This window comes from Athene cunicularia (genome assembly GCF_003259725.1).
Source record: "Athene cunicularia isolate RWA chromosome 2 unlocalized genomic scaffold, athCun1 chr2_part1, whole genome shotgun sequence".
Classification (NCBI taxonomy): domain Eukaryota; kingdom Metazoa; phylum Chordata; class Aves; order Strigiformes; family Strigidae; genus Athene; species Athene cunicularia.
Window position 1 is genome coordinate 84919414 of NW_020799095.1, and position 25304 is coordinate 84944717.

The following is a 25304-nucleotide window of genomic DNA, read 5'->3' on the forward strand; positions in this document are numbered from 1 at the left end:
TTCCTCAAAACAAAGATAAGACTAGACATAAACTTAAATTTTCTTTGTGTTTCCCAATTTCACATTCTGAACAGTGCCTAATAAAAAAAAACCTAGGCAGATACTAAATAACCTATTTGGCCTATGAGAAACCACTTACAATGATTTTTTCTTTAGAAGATAGTCCTTAGTTTCTACATCAGCATTCACACACTTGGATATCTAACACACACCGTTGGTATACTAGCTGGAATAGCAATCAGGCAATTAAGTGAGAAATCTATTCACAAAAGACTCTTTAAACAGTCAGAAATCTGCTTAATTTAAAAGAGTAAGAAATTAAAGTCTTAAGCCAAGTGGAAGTCTATATTTTGTTATTCCATTTTTAGGCTACATTTTCAGATATAGAAGCAATTTGTCTAAAATGTAAGAGCTATTTTAACCTGGTTTTGCAGACTGTTAACATACAGTTTGAATACAAACTTTTACTACAGAATTAAGCACAATTTTATGTATTCTGATATTGCTCAGAATACACTGGTTGGTTGGTTTGTTTTTTTTTACTGACCTCAATTTCCACAGAATTGTGAAACTGACACAAAGTAAGCCACAGAATTTCTAACCTAAAGGGGGAAAAAAAAAAAGTATGGAGGAAAAAAATGCACATGTAGTAAAGCAGTAGTACATTAGATTTCAAAGTCTTCAAGTAACATTCAACTTGTATGTATGACCATATTCAGATACAAAAACAACAGAAGAGATCTCAAAGTACTTCTATACATTACATTCTGTAAGGTAGAATAAAGGCAATTTACACTGAAGTTGCATCTTAAAAGATACCCAAAAGCAGGAAGACAAGAAGTAATATGATATACAGGTACTAATACATACAGTTAGATCTGATCTATGCATAGTGTGTAAAGAAAGAGTAAGTCTGTTTCAGGAAAATGCTGTATTTGGCAACGAGTTGGCAAGATTAATTATAGCTACTAAGATTTTATCATTACCTTGGTTTGGAATCAAAGTTCATTATACTTCAGAAGTCTGTTAATGAAATGCAGTACATGTGCTTTAGTAGCCTAAGACACAAGATACTGGAATAAACCTGACCTTAGAAAGCAGTAAGGTTCAAATCCAGGAAAGGATTTAGTAAATTTAAATTAGGGATCAGAGTCAGTAGTCACTTTTTGTACAGTATCTAGGTAGTTTCAGCAATCACTGTGAGGGGAGGGTTGGTCAAAATCCTCTTAGGCAGATAAAGCGAAGTTCCTAGAAGCAACACCCTACTCATTTTGCAACACACTCATTCAGGGCTGCAACACGGGCTTTTTTCCCCTTCTTTCCTACACATTAAAGCAAAGAAGCAAAGCAAGAACAACAGTGAAACTTGTGAGTTAAGTTTACATCACTGACAGGAAACACAAAAGTCTGGTTTCTAGGTCCTTGTCCAAGATCATTAAAAAACCCCCAGTAAATTACAAGTAAACTTTTCTCTCTGCCAACTCCCTGTAACCCTCAAAGATTAAACCTTAAATTATGAATAACACTTTAAAACACGGGTAGAACCTGTATCTAATTCGAATCCAATGTACAGAAAATGTAAATTGTATGCTATAGACAATTTTTGTTTTCAAGGTAAGGTCAGTTGATCTGCTTTCAGTACTGTCAAACTAGTAAAAACATTACTTTCCTTAAGTGGAAGAAAGTGTATAGCCTCCATTTGAGAACCTTTCAATCCATTTTAGAGCTACAGCAACTCTGAACAAACAGAATACTTCTGGATACATCAACATTTCCAGATTACGTTTTGGCTAGGACAGAAGAAGAGACACATTTGCTGATGAAGTGAAGACTGTATCAGTCTTAACAGTATTTTCTGCTAAGATATCAGACATACATTTTAGGTCACTCAGGAGAACTAATCCTAAGTAAAACTGTAATTTAAACTGACCCAGTGATGCATAACATCACATGCTGCCTCAGATTCTGATTCATCTTTAATTTAACTTTATTAGCAGAGGTCAGCACTTCTGAATGAGGGTTCTATACACATTAAAGTGATCTGAGGCAACACACCTACAAGTTCCTTCCCTTCTATTCCTTCTCCTATGTGTTCTTGACTCCTCAGGTAGGACACTAAGCTAGAAGTAATCTACTCAACCTTTCTGCCCTCTGACCAAGTTAATTTGCTAGATGAACTGCAGTGCAAATGCAAGGGAAGAGGAAGTAACTCACAAGGAGAGAAGATAAATCCCTACATGGTAAATGCTGCAGTACCTACTTTAGACATTATCATGGATTAAACTACTTCCAATGTGATGATTTAACTGAAAGCTGAACCTTTAGAAGTGATCAATGATTTCCTCAAGTCTCCAAATTAGACATGTCCTTAGAGTTGGTTCTCAGTCCATTTGAAGGTGCAAAATTAATTGACAAAATTCTAAATTACTTGAATCTTAACTAATACCAATGGTGTCTGCATTACTACTAAAATACAGGATCCCAGGTGGGACATTCAAAACAATAGTTCACAAGGAGGAGGTTAATGGCAAGCCATTAACCATGGAATCCAACTCCCCTTTACATAGGGTTCAAAATTTCTGGGTTTGATCTTCATTTAAACATTTCAGAACTTCTACTCCAATATGAAAATAATCCTAAAAAAATATATTTTTTTTAAAACAAGCAAGAATTGCTTCATTTAGTATTTTACATTACATGAATTTGCTAAAGGAACCTCTAGAATTTTTATTTTTTTTTTAATAAATATAAAAGCTACATTCAGGCAAGATAATGGAAACAGTATCTCCAAATTCCCTGAGTAGGGTGACAGTTTTTGTGGGACTAAGCAAATTTCAAACAGCAGCCATGCAGATTTCATACAGAAACACACCAAATCGATTTGCATACATAGAAGCAAGTTGTTTTACTTCAGGCACTTAGCTAAAAAAAAAAAATTTTAAAAATTAGAAATAAAAACCTAAAACCCATTCTGCAAGCCACCAAAATCGTATCAGCAGAATTATACTGTATATAAGTGCATTCCTCTAGCTGAATATTATCATAATTAAGGGAATGATAAAAGACATGAAATATTCCCAAAGAGTAAGCCAATAACCAGCAATTACTACTTGAGCATATATACCCGTAAGACATAAATAAAAACTAACAAAGGAAAGCCATCATAATGTAAGCAATAAAACATAGAACACTTACGCTCCTGGCCCTTGCCATGTCCATGTGATTGTATCCTAAGAAAAGAAGCATGACAGTTGAAATTAATGGCTGTACTTCAAACTTTTGTTACATTATACATAGTATAACTGATGACATATGACTTAAAGGTTTTCAGGGAAACTTCAGTGCCCTCTTTGCCAAAGTTCTTAGTCTCAGCTACATAAAAGGCAGGCTGATTCTTGTTAAGAAATACCCAGTAACCCAGCTTTTCAACACAGAGTATCTATATTCATAAAACATTTAAAGATCCAGGGATTCTTCAAAAGCTGTTAGCCTTGGAAAAGAAAGTTACTTACTATAAACTGAAGATCCTCAATAAGCATAGCCCATGTGCATTTTACTAACCCATCCTGCTTGACAGGGTGTCCCTCGAGCACCCCTACACTTTATTTGGACCTCTCAGCAACAGATATGAACACTCTGTAACACTTCTGAAGCATTTGGGACCTGCGGAGATAACTGAAGTCTGTTCAACTGACATGAAGCAGTGGGACAAGTAAGACCTTATGTCTTACCTCAAAACAGTATTTTTCCGGTTGCCTTTACTCATAGACCTGCCTGATCCAACAATCAAAAGGTACATTATAAGACATCTGAACTCACCAATTTACTTGAGCAAGACCAGCATCACTTTTAGATGACTGAGATGAACAGTGTGCGAAATACTGAGAGGACAAATAGCAGTGGAAGAAGTGAACAAAATGTAAATAGCAAAAAGAGAACAGAGACCTGGAAAGGAGTATGTAACAGTTGAGCAGAAGGAATATGACAGTAAAGGTCATCATGTTTTTAACTGTAGGACTAAGAAACAGCGTAGGAAAAAACTGCAATACTTGGAGACAATATTTAAGTGTAGAAGCAAGAATCAAAAAAACTCAAAATGAGTTCCAAGCTACTGTTCAGATGAACTGGGAGAAAAATGTTCAAGTAATTAATGGAAAGACAAGAGGATTCAGTAAATTCAGGTTTCTAGAAGACCAGATCAGAAAGATATTTCTATCAACCTACTGAAAGTGTTCCAGTTCAGTTCTATGCTACCATAGAAAACCATTTTAGGTAGTTTATGTGATCACATATGCCATGATCTTGAAAAATCAAGTCAAACTCATGCTTTCATTACCATTTAGAGCAAAAGGCTGTCATAAGTAAAAATGAAAGCAAGCAACACATCCATAAAAGGTGAAAAATGTGATGAATGTAAGAGACAAACAGCTTGGAGTAAGGTCAATATATCATGAAAGACTACCAAGAATTTAAATCTTGACTTTCAATAATTATTTTAAAATCAAACAAAATATGATGAAGAACTATTCTATCTCTAGCAATCAACATATGTGCATGAAAACAGACTTCTCAATGCAGTGATCTTATAGAGCTTTTAACATCTATAGTTTTACTGTTAAACAGTTTCTGGCAACTTTGATGTAACTGATAATACTGTAAGTAAACATGTTATGTTTGGGCTTCTTTTCCACAAGGAACTTTCATTTACAAACCCCAACCATTGTCATGTAGGTAGCTGATAATTTCTCTAATCATAGAATAGATCTGCCATATAGAACACCACCACGGCACTACACATCCAATGCAGCTCTGTAAATTGCAACAATGCAGAGGCAGACAAAGTGAGCTCTATAAAGGTACCTTGCCTGGGCAATTGATCACTGAACAGCTAATAGTTATTTGCAGAATCCAGACATCGTGCTGGCTAGATGACACAACAAACTCAAACAAGCCATGTATTTATCAACAATCCTGCAAGAAATTCCCAATGTGAATGTCACAGAAGACATGCATACTTTTTTTCCATATAGAACATCAGGATGCAGCAGGGATGACAATAAATGCCAGGTAGTAGAAAAGCAGGATTCTGGTCTGAAAGAGGCAGACCTATTTCGTATGAGACTCCCACCAGCACATACAATATTTTAGTGATAAGAACAGCAAGCAGAAAACAGGAAGTGATATCTTCCATACCTAGTTTAGATACCTGTTATCACAGCTATCATCTTATGCGTATGAACAGCATTTACTTTGACAGCATTCTGAGTACATTTTGAAACTTTTGTGTCTAGATAATGAATCCTTTGAATTGTGTGGAAGTATATCTTCCATATAACTTGTATTTGACACAAGAAGATACTGAGAATCATGCCAAACTTCAAACAGGAGATTGGCTGTGTTTACATGCTCAGTCAACCCTGATACACCAAAGCTGGACAAGAGATGCTGCCAAAACTCTTGTCAAATAGCACAGTCACCTGTGACACTTGGAACATAAAAAATAAAAATCTATTTACAATTATATTTAATCTATTTACAGTAATAATATTTAATCTATTTACAATGATATTTAAACAGGCATACTGCCTTTCATAATTACCAGTACTCTGATAGAAAATTCAAATGAAGAAAAAGCTGTATACACAAAGACATTTAGCGTAAAAACAAATTGCAAAAAGGACTGCTGCAGAACCTATGGATGGAGACAATAGAGCATTTATTTTAATTAGAATATACATATCATCTGTCAAGCATCCAATAGGCAAAATACTATCAGACTAGAGAAACAGAAGAAAATATTGAATTTCAGGTCTAAACAATGTTTTAAGCCTTACAACTCCATTATGCTCATGCATCAAGAAAAGTAACTTACTAACATACTGCTAAAGAAACACTGATACAGGACCAGAGACATCATCTACTGCAATCAGAAGCCCAAAGAAGAAGGGTATTCAGGGGGAAACCCTGACTAGAAAGAGTTCTTAATGGCAACCACAACTAAATGTATTTGCTAGAGAAGACCTTAATTTACATAATCTCTTTTGCTACACATTTCAGTCCACTGCAGAACCTAGTTCTTGAACAGAGTATGAGGAAAGAAACATGTAAGAGTACACACACCTACTACATTCACCCCAGGCTCTGATCTCAAAAAGCCTCCCAAAACAGCCAGCTGAAGGCAAGGCCAAGACTGTTCTCATGTGTACTGTGGAACTCAGAGCTCTGAAGGTAGATCACAGCAGGAAGTTCAAGCTAAAAACAATGTGGTGACTGCACAGAACGCTTATCTGGAATTCACTGGCTAAGCAAAGATTTTAAGAAATTCCTTCCTGAATCTAAAAGTATAATATGCAGTGATCAAACAAGACAACAAACAGGAAGCCCGGGACAATTAAAGTGTGCTAGAAATGCTGTCTTAGTGTGTAAAAACCAATGTTCTCTCCCTACCCTCTTGTTCTTACTTGCTACCTAACTCTTAGCTGCATTCTAGCCAAAATAAATCTGACCTTCATGTATTACATCATACTCCTCCTTCCTCTTCTCATTCTAACTTTGCTGAAAGTCTTTTGCAGCAATTTTGATCTAAAAATCAAATAGGAATAGCAATTACCACCCCCCATTAGTGCACAGTGGAAGTAGACTGCAAGAGGTTCAGTGACTAGGCAAGGCACTGAAAACTGATTTACAGCAACTAAAGTAGTAGGAAAAAGTAAAGTTCCATACACAGATTCAGGTCAACTCCAATGTATATCTACATAAATATTAAGAATCTCTTTTATGACATTTTGTGGTAATATGACATAGGCAGTGGGACTGCGTGCACCCTCAGCAAGTTTGCCAGTGACACCAAGCTTGTGGTGAGGTTGACATACTAGAGAGAGGTGCTATCCAGAGGCACTTGGACAGGCTTGAAAGGTGGGCGCGTGCAAACGTCATGAAGTTCAACAAGGCCAAATGCGAGGGCCTGCAGATGGGTTGAGGCAATCCCAAGCACAAATACAGGCTGGGCAAAGAATGGGTTGAGAGCAGCTCTGAAGAAAAGGACTTGGAGGTATTGGTGGATGAAAAACTGAGTATGAGCCAGAAATGTGTGCTTGCAGCCCAGAAAGCCAACTGTATCCTGGGCTGCATCAAGAGAAGTGTGGCCAGCAGGTCAAGGGAAGGGATTCTCCCCACCTACTCTGCTCTTTGTGAGACTCAATCTGCAGTGCTGTGCTCAGCTCTGGGGCCCCAGTAGACAAAGGACTGTTCAAGCAGGGCAGGTCCAGAGGAGGCCACAAAGATGATCGGGGGCTAGAGTACCTTCCCTGTGAGGACAGGCTGAGAGAGCTGGTGTTGCTCAGCCTGGAGAAGAGAAGGATCTGGGGAGACCTTATAGCAGCCTTCCAGTACTTAAAGGGGGCCTACAGGAAAGATGGGGAGGGACTCTCTATCAGGAGTGTAGTGATAGAGCGTGGGCTAAGGGTTTTAAATTGAAAGAGGGTAGATTCAGATCAGATATGAGGAAGAAATTATTTCCTGTGAGGGTAGTAAGGCACTGGAACAGGTTGCCCAGAGAGGTTGTGGCTGCCCCCTCCCTGGAAGTGTTCCAGTCCAGGTTGGACGGGGCTTTGAGCAGTCCGGTCTAGTGGAAGGTGTCCTGGCCCATGGCAAGGGGGTTGGAACTAGACGATCTTTAAGGTCCTCTCCAACTCAAACCAGTCTATGATTCTGATCTTCACAAGCATTTGTAACACTTGTTTAATTTAGATATTGTAAACAAACACTATAATTGGCAGATATAATTTACACATCTGATTTATACTGAAGCACTACTCCAAATTAGCTTGTGTCTAGCATTCCTTAGACAGCCATACAGTGAATAAAAAACATGGACAAAACACCTTATGAAGCTGCTGTAGTCCCCAACACATTATTATCATTTAGATAGTAGAATTCATTTGTGACTAACACCCCCACAGGCAGGAGGTGCAGAAACATCTTCCAGCAACAAATGATAATAAGAAAATTCCAGCATACACTGCAGTAACAGGGAGCACACAGCAACATAGATCCTTGACAGAAATTTACATTTGTCTTGTTATTTGTACAGTACTTGTAACAACCTGGATAACTTTCAGAGCACTGTTTTAAAGTAACCTAAAAGAAGCAGAAACATTTAAACTGTCTCAATTAAGACTATTTATATTGCTAGAGGCTTAAGGAATATATACTTAGCCAATACCCATTTATTAATGCTTCCCAAATTGCTAAACCTAATTATCCAATCTAAAGATTACAGAAGTGCAATGTATTTAGAAGAAAATGCCCCATATTTACTGCAAGCTGAACTTACCAGTTTGTTTGGATAACGTAAAACCACTGGCTGTACAGGAACTCCAGGAATAAATGCTCCTAGAATGCACATAAAACTCATCATTACTTTATAGTGGCTTTTGGTACAGAAGAAACATTGCAGTAAAGGAAAAAAATTACACAATTACTGGTATTTTTTTTACTATCAACTAATTCCTATGCATAAAACCCAAAAGTAGCCTCAAAAGCAATCAAAAAAACCAAGCACTCAAGAATGACAATGCATCCCCACATTTTCAGAAGATTAAAAAAATGCTTGCTTGCTTGCATTCTCTAAATTATCCTCTACTACTTGCAATAATCGTCACGTACACAAGTCAAAGCTCAGTACCAAATTCAGCTTGATAAATTAATAAAAGAACATGAGTATGTGCAAGACAGGTAAGTCAATAAATTAACAGTGGTTTTCAGTGAAGAACCTAAGCTTTCTTATGCAAAAGAAGTTTTCCATTTTTAGTTGATCAACACCGATTTACTGGAAATTTATCATCTATGAAGTAACAGAATCAATTTAACTTCTTGTCTCCCACTTTAATTCCCCTCAGAAGGGCTTACTTGTTTATTCTGCAGCTATGAAAAATCTAATAGAAGGTATTAAACTAGAGCTACTGTACAGAAGTATCCATTTCATATGAAAATTATAGTTCTGATAAGTAGCACAGATCTATAAATGTCATTTGCTAATAATTTTCTTGGTTTCTAGCACAAAGATTAAATAAGCATAACTTTCTTGCTCAAGATTTCTCTAAACATCTTTTTCTCATGCAAACAATTAATAAAGACAGTTTTAATTCAAACTGTTTTTTACAGCCACTTGCTAAGTTCTGCCCAATATTTTGATTAAAATTAAGAACTGAACAATGGAAGTATACTGTATTCTTGGCATTACATTTGCTTTACTGACTACTTGCAGAGATGTAAAAGTAATTGTTAATGGAGTATAAACATCTTTAAATGAAGGTTGTCTGAATGGGATCCTGCAGAGATTTAGTTCTTGGCCCAGTGGTACCTTCTATTAAAGTCTCCAAAAACAACCTAATCAACTTCTGAAGGAATGTGAAGATGACAAAATCGACCCCTGTTTAAGTGAAACTAGACTAGTGTGTTTGTATGACTAGCTTGCACAAACATAAACCCAGAAAACTGTGTAGTAAGAGCAAGGTGTGTAGGTCCCATGAGTAGAATGGGGAAAGGCATCCTGAAAGCAGTTATGTGAATAGAGACCCGAAGTAATTTTATGTAAGTGAGGAACTGTGAGTTAAAGGATTTCTGGAAGGCTGGGTGGATACAGTAGCAGGTTCCAGTAAGAAAAGTGAGACAGTCAAGAGGCAGACAGCAGCATGTACTAGACCAGAAGATAGGAAGATAGAGTGGGGATTTGAGGCAGAAAGTGTATGGTGCCTGAAATGTCTATAGGACAGAAGGGAGGGTAGGAAATTACAGCTTTAATGAAGGATTCACGCTGGTTTTCAAAGCATGGCCAAGATTCAGGTGAGGGGAGAGAGAGAGAGAGATATGGAGAATAGAGAGCGAAAGAAATGGATGTTCTCATAACCACCACTCATCTAAGGGGGTAAAGAGCTGAGAGGGGAGGAAGAAAAGCTTTTTTGCATGTTTGTTCAGGAGACAATACTGAGATTCCTTCAGCCAAATGAATCAGTGCGAGAAATTACAGTGCTCACTGTGTCATATTCTAACCAGCATTTGTAAGTTGTAAGCAACACGGAATATGAGACACACAGATCAGAACACAATGAGCTAGACAATAACCTAGAAAGTCAAAACACGCATTCACAACTGCCTCATTCACTGCAACCTCCTCATTCATCATCTCCCTCTCTACATCATAAGTTTTACATTAAAAATTGGTGGTTCACTGCAGTATTAGCACTTCTCCCTACTGTAACTGCAGTTTACAGCTGCAGTGTTCAGTGTTATACCCTCTACTAATTTGGTAAGCCAAAAAGGCAGATACTAATGGAAAGGAGCTTAGAATGTGGATGTTAAATAAACTAATATTGTAAAAAATGACAGGGTCTGTTACAGCGCTATACCGGCAAGATTCTTTTGCCATCTTCATCAGAATGCAACTCAACAGAAGAGTTGTAGAGGAATGAACCACATACAACACAGCAACAAATGTTGGAGCATCCTGAAATAGATACATGCTGATACACTGTAAAGCTTAAGGTATCTAAATGCTGCATGACAAACCCAAGATAGGATATGGAGGGGGCAAGAAAAAGACAGACAACCACAAACAAAACCACTCCAGTAATAAACATTAGTCCTTCAGCTCATATGTATCTCAGTAGCCAAGATAAACAAAAAAATCTGAATTATTTAAAATGTTCTGCTCAACAGTGGAACCACAATCCTTTTGTAGCATAAGAAAATTTCTATTCCAGTTCCACCCTACTGAAAGATTAACTCAACTTCTGCAACAGCAAGCAAATTACAATGCAAGTGGTATTTCAGGAAATGAAGACAAGAACATTCTGTAGAGAACAGAGAAATAAGCATCATACCTACCAGGTTTGAATGTAATTAGACAGGATCGGTTTGTGCAAGTGCCCTCTGGGAATATCATTATCTTGAAGTAAAAAAAAAGTTGACTTTTAAGAACTATTTCAATGTGATTTATAAACACATCTTTTCAAAGCTAACATTAACTGATTACAGTGAAAAAGTTTTCAGGGAAAAACAGTTCAGTTAGAGTAACAAAAAATAGTGTTCAATAAGTCAAGTAAAGTTCTGTCTCAGTAATATTTTTCTTTATCTGTGTATTTGCCTCTTTCTTGGCCACCAATAATAGTTCTATTCAACTGGAACAGTGACAGCAGCCAGAAACACTTGTGAATACAAGAGAATTTTCCTAAAAGGTTTTGGTGCTGGTCAAAACATGTTCTGTTCTACACCAAAACAAAATTCCTGCTCCCAAGCTACCTGCTTACAGTCTAAGAAAAGGAAGACTTATTTTCTTTCTGCATTCATTACTTGGCATGTGCACAGATGTCAGAATGATCAAGGTTGAAAATATCTAAGCAGAATTCTAACACAGAAAAAAATGCTCAGGTTGAACCAAATTCAAAGAAGAGGTTTGATTGCAAAAAAGTTTCAGACAGCAAAAGGCCAAGAACTGCTGAAATTTTGTTGAGTTACAGAACAAGACATTCAAAGGAACTAAAGGAAATAAATACATATAGGGGACAGACTAGAATCGACATTACTAGTTTTATTGCCCACTCTGGTACTAGCTTGCCGGATATTCTGAAAATCACCTCAGCTCTGCAACTCAGTTTCTTCATCTGCAAGAATATTTACTTTTTCAAGTGCTTTGAAACGTATTGATGAAAGTCATGATGTGAAAGATGTGTATCACCTTTCTGTCCCATTGTTTATAATGTTGCTGTAGTCCAATATGTGGACGTAACTACTGTAGTAGTAACAATGCCATGAAAGACATACTATATCTTAATCTCAAAAATTCACAAGAAGAATGCTTCAAATTTTCAAAATAATCACATGCTTCTAGAAAATGGAGATGTTTGATAGTCATCCCTTCCTTTCCCTTACTCTCTTCCGAGGCACATTATAAATAGTCACATCTCAGGTGCAGAAAAAACCCTGAGCAATTTATTTTAGCAATGTTTTAATCATGTGGACCAATAGAGGTGTACCCTGGTTACTGGAATGTCTAAATTGCTTGGGCTGTCTTGTCCAGTATCACATCTCCAATGATGACTGTATGCCAAAATCCTGAGCAGGGCAAGAACACATAATACTCCCCCAGATACTCTGCTGAGCACCTGATTAGCATCTTCTCTGAGGACTTTCTACAGCTGCTATTGTCTATCTATTTAGTATAGAGTTGTCTTCCCATGTACTTATTCAGTCCCTCTTGAAACACACTTTAATAAAAAAAAAAAGTGTCTTGTGCATGTAAGAGTCTTACATTGTGTTTTCTAGAAAGAGAGGGGGGAACTCCCACCCCCATAAAACATCTAAAGCATCTTAGAAGGAAAAAAAGAAAATTGCATATCCAAAGCCTGGAAATGCCAAATATCAGCTGTCACACAGTAGTGGCATACAGTACCTGTGGCCATTTACCATCAGACTGAGCACGCCTCTTTATCTCTTCAACAGTTCTCCTGCGAGAATCCTGGTCTGACCGAGATACAAATACTGGTCGGATGTATTTAATTAGAGCTGAAGAGGAAGGAAAACAAAAACAAGTAAACCATCCTTTATTTCCCCTTTGAAAAGATTCCCTCCCCTGCCTGCACCCCCTGTAGACCTCTGGACAAAAAATTTTGGTACAAGTACATAATTACTTTACTACATTACACTGCAAACTTAAATACTCAGCTGAATTATTAGTTTCATTGAAATATTTTCATGAATTCCTGTGAGGAAAATAATTTTCACAGTTTTCACACTTTGTACTTGTTCAATTTTTAATAGACCATTACACATACATCACAGAATTTAACACATGATTTCACATATTATGCATACTTTTCTGCAACAAACCAGCTGTGGCTGACTATAGGCCATTTCCTCCTATCACAAAATCTATAGCCACCCCCAAGCCAGCAAAGTATCAGGAATCTCCCTATGCATGTGCTTCCAAAGGACATCCTGTGGGCAAAACTGTCACTGTCTTTAGAACTTTTGTCTTCTATGACAGCTCAGCTTCACTGAAAGTACACCACCAAAGATATTCTATACACAGATTATGTTATCTTTCCTGGGGAAATCAGCATCATCAAAAGAAAAAGCATGCTTATTTTCTGAGCTGTCATCTGTTTGCTTGTTCCTCATACTACACGAATCCGATCTCAGACATTCTTCCTGACTCAGTGGGAAACACACATAGCCAGACACAAAATAAGCCTGAGCAAGAATCAGAAATCAGCCCACAATATCCTCTCCATGCATGTCTGTCACAAGGACACCGAGGCCCACTTACAAAATAAGTAGCATATACAACTCTTGCAGTGTCAAAAAGCATTACAAGAAAAGCACCTTCAAATATACTATTTCATGGTTTTACTTAAGCAGGCAACCTTTTTACCACTTTTGTATCTTGTAATCTTATTTAAAAGTTTAAGAGTCACTAAATCACTAGCTATTCTATGCGCCTCAAATACAAATATAAAATACAGTTTTCATCTTTCCAATCACTGCAAGATCTGTTTGCTGACACTAGTTGTATAATCAATCTTCTTTTGTCAAAGATAGACCTGCTGCATTAACAGATCAGCCAGTGCTTAAAGTGTGAAGAAAAAATAAAAAAGTGTAAGGAATTACAGTCCTGTAGTAGCCAGCAAAAGCTGCTGGTTCTGTTGTTAACCCACTGGCAATTTAGCCAGCAACTCACCAAAATCCTGCTATGGTTCTATGAAGCTAATCCATCACACCTTACAGCAAGTTGTCAAACATTCAGCCAGCCTCAGAAATACTGCTTTTATCTCACAAGTTGTTGAAGTTTAGGAGACAGTATATCAGAGAAAAATTATTCTTGCACTTTTTCCTACTTAGACAATATTCATGGAACAATGCTTGCTGGGGGAGCAAAGATGATCATGGGCCAGCTAGGGTTACTGCTGTGGAAAGGTTAAAAAAAACAAACAGAAAACTCAAAACAAACCACAAAACAACAATACACAAAAATCCAAAAACAAACAAAAACCCAGAACAAGCTATAAAAAACACGAAGGAAGCCATACTTGGTTTCATGACTGTTCATTTTGTTCTTAGTGATGCTAGTCCTGAGTTTTTCTGTAAAAAAAAAAAAAAAAAAAAAGTAAAAGAAGACAAAACACCTTCAAACATCCTCAGCCTTCACCCTGAAGTTTCTTTTACATTAGGCCCAAATGATGGAATTTAGGTTATTTCAGGCCAAGGAGTGAACAAGGTAATTCCAGAGCTCTGAGGCTGGTGACTGAGGATGTGTCACAAGCAGGATCTTCTTTATAATACACAAAAGTAGGTAAGCAGATAGATTCTATTCAGGGCAGTATGACAGATACATAAGACTGTAGACAATTTACCAATTTTGAGTCTCTGAACACTAATGTAATCTGTGTCCGAAAAATGGACAGGCAAGCAGTGTTAACCCGGGAGATTTACTGTTACAACCTTCCCAAGTCCAAGCTACTAAGATGTTACCAAGCTCCAAAATAACACAGTGCAAATTATCTTACAAACGGACACCACCACAAACAGCAACACACTCATGTGCAAAGAACTCTGATAGCATGTTGAAAAAGAACAGACAACTGAAAGCTTGGTTTCTTATGGATTTATCCTGCCTGTTGAATTATACAATATAAAACAGGCTGCAAGACAAGTTTGTTTCTTTTCTCACAGTTCAGACGCTATTTTTACGTGGCTTGCAGAACTTAGTATCTTTTAAACCATCAGATTTCTTTCAAATATGTGTGAAGCCATCACTATTTCGACTCATCACATTAAATCTTAGCTTAATAGGGTGATTGTATTAAGACTTATTTCCTTAGGGATGAGACTAAAAAGCTGACAGAATTCTTTTTTTAACATCAAACAGCAACTTAAGATCCTATAAGACACCTACTACCAAGCCCTTATTGGCCAAGTCCAACAATTTAAGTGAGAGTGAAATTCTTAGTTATCAGTAAGAAGCTGAAGGTACATACCAAGGGAAGGCTAGCTCTGTACTTGTCTTTCCTTGTAAGATCTATTCATAACCACTTCTGAAAACAGAGCACAAGGCTACACAGACCTTTACTCTCACCATGTATTTTCATGTTCAGTAAATAGACAGGAATCTGAAAATTCAAAGGCTGTACCAAATCAATCTATCATAAATAGTCAGGAGCAGGGCCAAAGGTCTGTAAAGAGAAGCTAAAAAACATACCAAATAGGTGGGCAAGATGAGACTGCGATGAGAAGACAAGTCAAAACATAGGGAAGCCTGGAGACAGTACTGTAAGGTAGTATATGAGGCAAGGAATAGCAGGACTAGAGCTAAGTCAGGGCAGGAGCAAAAAGCAGCATTTACAAAAATGCTTCAGACAGCTGGCATACTGAGCAACTAAAGGAAACAAGCAGAACTGTGCAATATGCTTAATAAATAGAACATAAACTTAGCCTTCTCCGCTCATCAATTGAGCTGTCCAAGACCAATTGTTACCAGATAGCAAAGACAAGGTTCTGAAAGATTAAAACCACCCTTAAATTATAAATTCTAGTGTACAATGGCAGATAATCCCTCAGTTCACAAAACTGACCTTGCCAGTGTCATTATTCTTGCTTTTTCTTTAGTGGTGGCAGTCCTACTCAATGTAGTCACTCTCCTCCCCAGTTGCAGCTCATTACAAGTCATTCTGGAGACAGGTGACACATGCTGTACTCCACCTTCTTGAGCAAGTACTTGCAATTCAAACAGTACTGCCAGTAATTCATCAAAACCTGCACCTTGCAAGGCAGCCAGAATGCCACAATTACACTAACCAATGGAAAGTTGTTCTAGCACAAAACCAGCCTTTTTTAAGACAGCCTGTAAAAATTCACAGAATCATCTAGGTTGGAAAAGACCTTGAAGATCATCTAGTCCAACCATTGAGAGTATTGCTTTAATTAATGGCAGGGTGGCAGCTCCAACTGATTTCAGAACCATCACTCCCATGCAATCATTTCAAGCACCAGCTGATGCATAAGCAGAAAGTTTTCTTTCTGATGAGCTGAACACACACAATTGGTGTCAGTGAACTTCTCAGGATTAACAGGGGGAAAAAAGGGTATTACACCTCTCTATTTCTAAGCAAATTTGGGTGATGAAACCTTGTTTCAAATCAAGACATGGAGTGCTATTTAACATACAATAGAAAAAAAGTATTTTAAAAAACCATTTAAATGATGCTTGACAGTTACAACCATACAGTAGATAAAGCTATGCTGACAGCATCACTACTGGTCTACAAGATGTCAGAGAACACAAAAAGCAACACAATGGCAATGTGGCACTAAATACTGTTCTAAAATGTATCCATACACACATTTTTGAGTAAGCAGCTACATTTTCACCACTGAAAAAAAAAAAGCAGAGTGACAGATTTGTGGCAAAAGTAGTCAATGCCGAACCTGAGGCTTTCACTTGGCCTCTCCTCCAACCAACACAAAATCCCATCACATACATTTCTCTGACACATTGAGATGGCAGCCTATAAAGCCAGTACAACTGACTATTTGCATTTACATGGAGGTAGGCTGTGTAATACAGGTTGACTTGCAGCAGGATAATCGTTTACATCAATTTTTTCCTACTTTGGAAAAAAATACAGATTCTTTTTCTAATTGCTGTTGCCCTCTTGTGCATTGTATATTTAGAGCTTACAAAACCCATGAAGGTTAAAGGTTGAAAAGTGCTATCTTGGGCTTAGTTTTTAAGAGCTGCCTTACTCAAATGAACATGCTCACAAAGTGCTGAACTCACACCTTTTCTAATGAAGTAATATCTAATATGAAAACTGCTCTTTTCTGAAGAGAAATCTGCAAGGGGCTCTGAAATCTTTGGGGGAAAAAAAAAATTCATTAAGGTTCTAGAATAAAATAGTTTCCTGTGTATATGGACACAGAGACTTGGAAAACTTAAGCCCACATACAACAAATAAACAAAGTTGTATCAACGAACAAAACTAAAGTCAACCAAAATTAGGATCTTTCCACTTGGAGTTTTATTGTAGTTAGAGAAATAGTGTTACTGTAGTCATGGTACTCTTCTAGAGATTTGTAAAGTTAGTGCTATCTTATTTAGAGCAATTATACACAAATACACACTTTTCTGACCCAAGCCTGAACCAACCCCTAAAGCTAAATAGGTGTTGAGAACAACTTCTCTGCATTTGACTAAATGCTTAGTAGATAGAGCACCTGACAGAACAAATACAAAGTATTCCTGATATACAGGCAGTGTTAATGAGAAAGTTCTCACAATTTCCAAAGAGAAAGGCAGAAAACATGCAGTCTGTAGGACAAGGAGAGGTCAGTAGCAAGAGGTAAATAATAAAGAGATTTTCTTCAGCTTTAACAGAAGTAAATTCCATGGTATTTGGGCTGGTCTTTCAAAATGTGATCTATTTCCTTTAATGACTTCTTGACAGACAAAGACACTTTTCATATCACAAAGATTGCTGTTTGCTCTCACACCTGCAATACCTGTATGAGGGCATGACTCTGTTTTAGTTTTCTGTTGCCAGCCTAAAAAGTAATTTATGAAGGCAGTTGTGTTGGTTTGCAGGTTTCCTATATACCGTAGCTTACAGTTTTCATAAATTATATTAACTAGGATCATTTTAAAAGCAATGGTGGTTTAGGCATTCCAGAAACAATTTAAATGAGAAGTAATTATTACTAAGTTTATGGTGAACTAAAAATAACCCAACTAATGCATCCAGGATTCCAACCCAAATATAGGCATACCTATAAGTGACAGTGCAACTATTTCAAGTCTCTCCAAGAGTGCTCCTGTGAGGACTGAAATATTGCAGGATCATCTGGGTGCCCACAGCCTGAAGGAAACTCTGAGTTTTGAAACAAAAGTTTTTAAAGAAAAAGATAAAATGGATAAGTTTCACAATTACTTCGAGATACCCCTCAGAATTTGGGAGTTCATTTGTGTACAGAAGGAAGACTACAACCACAACAACACAGCATACGATGCTGGCATTCAAGCTGGTGACCTTAACAGTGTTTAAGTTGAGGATTTACAGCATATAAAGAGTAGAAATCTGTAATGCCTTCACCTTACTACAGCAGGTTTTTCCAAAAGGGGTTTAAGGACTGTTTTGATGAATCTCAGAAGTATCTAAATGTGAGGTCCTCACTGAAGAGCTATGGGTCTATTACAGTTTGAATCCTTGTGTGCTAAGGAAGGTATGGGGCAGGGAGGGGAAGCAAATGGGGTGGAGGACTGAGTAGCATAACAGAGCTGATGAGTAAATAATTTGTCACCTTTTGAGTTCCTATATGAAAACATACCCATCTACCAGAGCATAAATGTTTCCCACTGAATTACTTATTTCTTTCCTTTTAGTCATGATGCTCAAGAAAGTTTACTAGATGTGGAAAAAATTGTCCACCACAGAATTTTTACAGCACAGTATATTCTGCCTTCCTCTATAGTTCTTTTGTATGCTGTCAAGTACAAATGACCTCCTTCCCCTTTATAAACTTAAGATAATATATCATCCATTCATTTCACAGGTACCAACTTCCTCTTTTTCAGAGGTTGGGGTTACAGATACTGAGAATTTGCTTTAAGTTTAAATTAGATTTTCACCTTAAATTTAGTTTTTAGACGTTCAGACCACAGGAGATGTTTGAACCACACAAGTTAACCAACAAAATCCCCACCAAATCATATTTACTGTCAAATCCCTTTTCCTTCTTACTGAAGTATTTCTGAAGTAGCACTGACCACTTCAGCAATAAAAAAATAACTTTTTATCCAGGCTGCTTTACCAGCCAAAAATAAGTCAGTGAAGTGTAACTATCCAGAATTTATGCAAAGAGCTCATCCTGACTTGAGGTGGAGACAAGCAGAAAAAAAAAAGGAAAGTTTAAGGACCTGTGCTGATAAATGAACTGATCTAACTTCTTCAGTCAATATAAGGTGCAACAGATTTGTAGATCTCATCTTCCCTGGGCTGCACATTTTACACTAAAGTAGTCCATCAAACTTCACATCTCCAACCTACCAAAACACTGGAAAGCCACTGTGCAGAAATACACGTCCTTCTTCAGCATCGTGGTGGTGTGCTCCATCTGTTTTGGCATTCTCTACTTATCTGATACTGATCTTTTTGATGACCACTGACATCTCATTTATATTTGGGCAAGCAGTTCCTCCCCAGAACTTGTTAACCGTGTGTGTGTGTGTGAAGTAGGTAATTTTCTTCACTACTGACTCACAACTCTTCAATCAGACCAATCAGAGCTTTTTTTATTTGTTTTCCTAAAAAAGGGAAGTTGTCTGAAAAAGTCACAAGACTTAAGTCTGCTTCTGAAATTGGACTTTGTGGTCCTGGAGAACTGCCTTCAAGACAGCACTGAAACACTCATACACAAACACACTTGTGGAATACTTCCAATTCCATATCAACAGGCTTTTAATCATCTGGACTTAAAAGTGGATCAAAATTTTGATACTCCATGACTGGCAAACTAAGGGTACAGCAATACAGGCAACTTCTCCAGAAACCTATTAAAATACTTTGCGAACCAATCTTGGTAACCAGTTGCATCAGATCTTTTTATGCCTGAAAAGCGCCCAATCCCTCCAGTACACAATGTACAATGTCCTTGACAAACACTGTCATTACATCAAAAAGCCAAACTTACTTATATCATATTTGGATATTCTCAGTGAAGATCTACTCTTCATCCAAAGTCCTCATCCTTGAAAACTATCTTCAAATCTCCTCTGCTGCTTAACTTTTTACATGCTGAAGTCTGTTCAGAGTTAAATGAAGTTTATTCAAAACTTCCCAGAAGATTCTGAATGACCATTAACAAGACTCAATTAAGAGATAGCAAGGTTAGGATTATCAATGGCTGGCTCCAGAACTTCACTGGACATGGTACAAGTTTGTAAGATTTAAAAAACTGAAAAACATAAAAAACCAATTCTAATCTCTCTGGGATAAATTCAAGATGAATGTCTAGAGTGTTGACAATTCACCAAGCAATCCAAGAAAAACATGAACACCTTTTCACAGATAGCATAAGAGTGATCCAATAACATGAAATACATTTTTGTGTGTATAGAGAAGTGTAAATACATTGGAATTAAAACACTAGATCGTAGGAGAATAGTCAGTACCATCTGCTTCACAGAAAACCTCTTTCAAGCAGGAAAAAAAAACCAACTTAAAAAAAAATCACAACTTCACTCCACTGGAAAGTTTTTACTAAATATTAAGCCAAACTAATTACTACAGTGATTACTCACCTCTCTGTTAAGGTCTATTTACTTTAATAAACTGCTGTAATTAATGTGCTCATATAGAAGTGTTCCTCTAAAAAACAAAAAAAGTTTTTGAACTCTGAATCCCACTTACGACCCTTGCCATGCCTCGCTTCTGTGGTATTTTTCTGAATGCTTCATAAAGAACTACACAATTTTTGTGGCTGCATGACATATAGCCAATGCAGCTATACAGGACAAAATACTCATTTACTTGACTGCACTGTACATTCCAGTAATATTCCATCAAATCACAGTATGCAGTTTTTCTTGGGTTTCTGTTTTTCCTGTAACTGGTTTTGCTCACACACATGAACAAAATCAAGTGAATAATTTTTAAAATTTATTGTAGTAAGTCTAGAATTTCAATTGAATCCTTTAAAAGTTAGCTTAAAATTAAATTAGGTATATAGGAAATAGTTTGAACTATATGATATGTTTTATCTGTGCCACATTCAAGGTAACTACCACCTCTAAATCCCTACAGGCTCTCCTCAGGCTTTCCCACCAGTCCCCACTGAATTTATTACATGGGATAGTTAAGCAGCTATTATAGCGTTCTGTCAAATGCCATTCTGCTGTTTCATCACATTCCAGTAATACACCATGGCCTGAAGTTACCTCATCTAGTTTGGGTCCTCCAAACAATCCAGCTGCAAGTAAAGGAGAGCACCACATGGATTACTTTATTTTGCTGACCTAGCAATTATCAAACAGTTAACTGAGTCAGCTGAGAAAGATGTTAAATCTGCCCTTGCTTCTATGGCTGAACTGCTCCTAAAGCCCAAGCTGGCCTGGATACACCTATACTATACAGGAGTGTCAGTATACTGTCTCACAGCAGTATCTTCTTTCAGCATTGGACAATGGAGTTCAATTTCTTTTTGTTTTCACATTATGCTTGTTTGTATACATTTGTTTTTAAAAATGCATGCCTTCACCCTTTTTGTTCAAAGGATCTATTAATTTTTACACCGATTTTTTACTGCCACAAACATCTACTAAACTCTACAAGTCAGATATTCAATGAAATTGAGATACAGCTACAGCTCTGGTCTAAGCTTTACCTGAGACCTATATACCAAGGGTTTCCCCCCTACAAAGAGGTTCCAGATGTAAGCACTCACCACTGGTGGCCATGGCTCAGTTTCTGGTTTTGAACATGTCCTTAAAACCACATTGATAATGAAATTTTAGGAGTTTGTCAACACCAACAGCCTGATTCTACCTAGTTGTGAAGGAACTCAAAGCTTTTGTTCAGACTTTAATCAGAGTCCCTACTCAAGGACAAAGTAAAATCTTTTCTCCTTTTTACACTACCCTTAAAAATCTACACAATGAGACACAGAAAGAGTCTTTGAACTTTGCTGGTCTCTAGACACAACACAGTGGGTTTCTTCAAATTGCTTCTACACATGCACTTTGAAGTCTACAAGCCTAAAAGCTTAAAAATATTTCTGTCACAACTGCACCAAAAATCACAAGTCTCTCAAGCTTTTGTGAGAAGATACATTGATAACTCCAAAGACAATATTCAAACACTACTGACTTAGGCATCTGCATTTCTTAATCTGACTGAACAACAATCTGCTCTTGCTCATCTCTCACACCCTGCCTGAAACAAACTTACTGACGCATGAAGGATTAGCAGCACTCCCTCAAGGCAGGGCACCATTCAGAGCAGACAACATTCCTAAAACATATTTCTGGGATGGCACCCCAACTTGCACCAAGAAAGAAGATTTGGTGGAATTCCTTTATAGCTTCACCCTTCGCTTCTGTAGGCCCATCCTAACTTTTCTATTTGTCAGGTCTTAAAATGTTATTTCACTGTAAATTTAACTATGAGTTCTGTAGGATTGTTTTTACTCCATACAATGATTCAACTCGAGAGAAAGGGGAAAAAAAACCATCAACAGTTTTTTCTAATGACATTCAAAAGTAGTCCAGTAAAAAAAAAAAATCTCACCATATATTATAGCATAATTTTCTTTGTTTCAGGCCTTCTCATACACAACTAGTGAACTTCATAAGGAATCACTTTTAATTGTTCTTGAAAAATTACATATCTGTCAACTTACTTCCCCAAACAGGAATATCTTTGCTTTCTGCTTTCATCACAATGGAGGCAAAGGTCATAGTCACTGGAATGGCGTCAAAGTATGAAGAATGGGGAGCCACAGTTAATATTGCTGCTTCCGCTGGCAATGCCCGTCTGCCTTTTACACTTATCCAGTGGAATCCACCAGCAAGCCACATCATTCTCATGATTGCTTTCAGCAAAATATCCACTATCCTGTAAAGAGTTGAGAAAACCGTTATGCTGCTACAGGAATACCTTAAAATAACAAGAAGAAAAAAGTTACATAAAAACTTCTTAAGCATGACAAAAGTACAGATAGGATATGCTGCTTAAACATAGCAGGAACACTGCATAGACTGTTTTCTCTTTCTGAGCAGATTTAAGACCACTTTCAAACAAGATGCTCTTCAATTTAACTTCATGCCTGAATATTATTGCTTTTTAATCACAGAAAGTTTGTCATTATTTTGATTCAGACTATGACCAGAGTTTTTTCTATACAATGTCTAATAATGCTTTCTACTAACACCAAAACCACTCTAATAAACTGAGTCCTGAAAAAATGCTATTAGGATACTGCTAAAATGCAACAACTCTTGACTCCTCATTTCGAGTTTACATAAACAAAGCAGTGGAGAAATGTAGGGCAGGTATACTCAAACACAGGGATGCCTACAGAACATGTTTGGGAGCTCTGGAAATATTTTACTTTCTTTCCCTTTTCCCCCCTCTTCTTCTAAATCATTTGGGGTTTTTTTTGGTTTTTGTTTTTTTTTTTTTTGGTTTTGTTTTGTTTTGTTGTTGTTGTTTTGTTTTTTTGGGGTTTTTTGGGTGGTGGTGGTGATGGTGTTGGGGGGGGAGAAGTTTCCCTGCTTGTCTTTTCATGACTGTTAGACAGTTTAAAAAGAGAAACATTTACTTTGAACCAACAGAGTGCAAAAACCAAACATCACTATTTGTTATACTCACAGGGATTGGAGGCTGGAGAGCAGGGTGACACTGAAAACTGGATGAAATGGGGGATGGACAATCTAAAAAGCTTCCAAATAACTGTATGTAAGATTGAAGGCAGTGCATTATCCCTTTAGTTACTATACTGATAAAATTCCAAATTAAACATTAAGTGGTATGCCTCTGTGGTTCTCAATCTCCTTCCCTCCTGTGATGCAAATACAGTCAGCTTCCCTCATGCTAGTGTCAGCTCCAAATTTTAAGTTCTCTACAGAAGAGGTGATACATTCCTCCTTTCTTGCTCCTCAAACAGCAGTTTTCATGGGTGGGTGAACAGTGTCTTACATTCTACCTTAATTAGCATTCCAATATCAATGCAGGCACAGACTTATTAATAAGCACCAAAGCATGGGGCAAGTCCTCAGAGAATCAACAGAAGTTTTGTCAATTCATCACAGGGTGAAGCAGTTGAAAACAACAATTGAGAATGAGAATATGAAATCTGGGCACATTCCATAGTGTCAATCTTCATAACAAGAAGTTGACATTACAGGAATAACTGAAATTGAAGGATGTCACAAGGAAGCTTCACACTACATCCTCAATAAAGGTAAGAGACCAAAGATGATCCATTTTTCTCCCAGTAATTTTTGGGTCACCTGGTAAATCAAACAGTTGGGTTATTTTTAGTTTCCCACCTGAGGAAAAGTGTTTAAATATTAATTTATGTTTTTCTTTTTAAAAAGCAGGTCTGTGAGACAGGTATCAGGTATTTCCAATCTTCTCTATTTCAACCTGCTGAACTAAATAATGATTCTCTCAATATTTCACCAAATCAGTGACTCACTTTCGCCACCAGGAGAGAGGCTTTTCAAGCTCTTGCTCGTCAGATCCCATTGAAGCAATGAATGCAAAAGGCCAGGCCAGCAACATCATAAAAGCAGCAAAAAAGAGTCGGATAGGAAACAGAGTCAAGGTCATGAAGGCAATCTGCAAAATACAAAACAAAAGCATTATTCTAACACAATCTTGGACTGAAAAAGTCAGTAATTCCTAGAAACTGATCTGAAGTCTTAACTTCAAAATATCTAATGTTAAAAGCATCAGAACACACTTCAATTCCAAGCAAATAATTGTGGTGTATGAGTTACAATACTGTATTCACCGATGTTGATGACAGTTGAAACACTGCACACTCTTTAAAGCTAATGAAGACTTGGCTTTCCACACTTCTTCACACATAGGCTTGTCAGTGAACACATCCGCATGCTCTTTTCCCTTTCTGCAGCCTCACATTAAGTAAATATTTAGCATGGGCGCGTTGTAAATCTTACTATGCTACAGAGAAGTCAGTCCATCTCAGCAGCTCCCAGTCAGTGATGTGCACTTCAGCAGGGTATATTCATATGGCAATACAGGACCCAACCTGGAAAGCTCTTCCAGGGCTGGGCAGGCACCAGTTCCTCTGTTTCATGTTCTTGGAACCAGAAGCCGTGGGGAACATTGTGCAGAGACCTCTGGACAAACATCCTGACATGTGTATGAGTTTAAGTTCCAAGTCTGTGCTAACAGGCACAACCTCTTGGCAAGCAGAGGTTTTCAAGAAGTTATCCTCCCCAGGGAAGCCACAGTGAACCTAGCTGCTTCTGCAGCTCCTCGCAGCACTCCAGTTCTCGGCGAGCCCACTCCCAGCAGGTCAGCCCTCTGCCTTCAACTTGCTGAAAAACATGTCATGTTGGAACTACTCCCACAGTCTTTTGAAGAATTCTCCCAAATGTAGGGAGGGCCTTTCCTGAGCTATTTGGAGTTGCTCCCAATAGTCCTCCAGAAAACACAACTTAAGAACTATCTGTGCAACGATCTACTTGCTACAGGAAACAGTTCCAGGAGCCAAGAGTCCCATCT

The 25304-nt window shown here is 37.5% G+C and overlaps 1 protein-coding gene across 1 annotated transcript in view; it reads right to left on the reverse strand.

The window, feature by feature from the left end:
* LPCAT1 (lysophosphatidylcholine acyltransferase 1) overlaps nucleotides 1–24874 on the reverse strand; it is a 61702-nt gene extending 36828 nt beyond the window's left edge. Inside the window, exons 1-7 of the mRNA XM_026842784.1 lie at nucleotides 24247–24874; nucleotides 22447–22661; nucleotides 12452–12564; nucleotides 10888–10948; nucleotides 8336–8394; nucleotides 3196–3230; nucleotides 548–602 (exon numbers count right to left, since the gene is read on the reverse strand). Coding sequence (XP_026698585.1) covers nucleotides 548–602; nucleotides 3196–3230; nucleotides 8336–8394; nucleotides 10888–10948; nucleotides 12452–12564; nucleotides 22447–22661; nucleotides 24247–24413 — 705 coding nt within the window. The 5' untranslated portion in view covers nucleotides 24414–24874. The remainder of the gene's footprint in view (nucleotides 1–547; nucleotides 603–3195; nucleotides 3231–8335; nucleotides 8395–10887; nucleotides 10949–12451; nucleotides 12565–22446; nucleotides 22662–24246) is intronic.
* Between the last annotated feature and the right edge of the window lie 430 nt (nucleotides 24875–25304).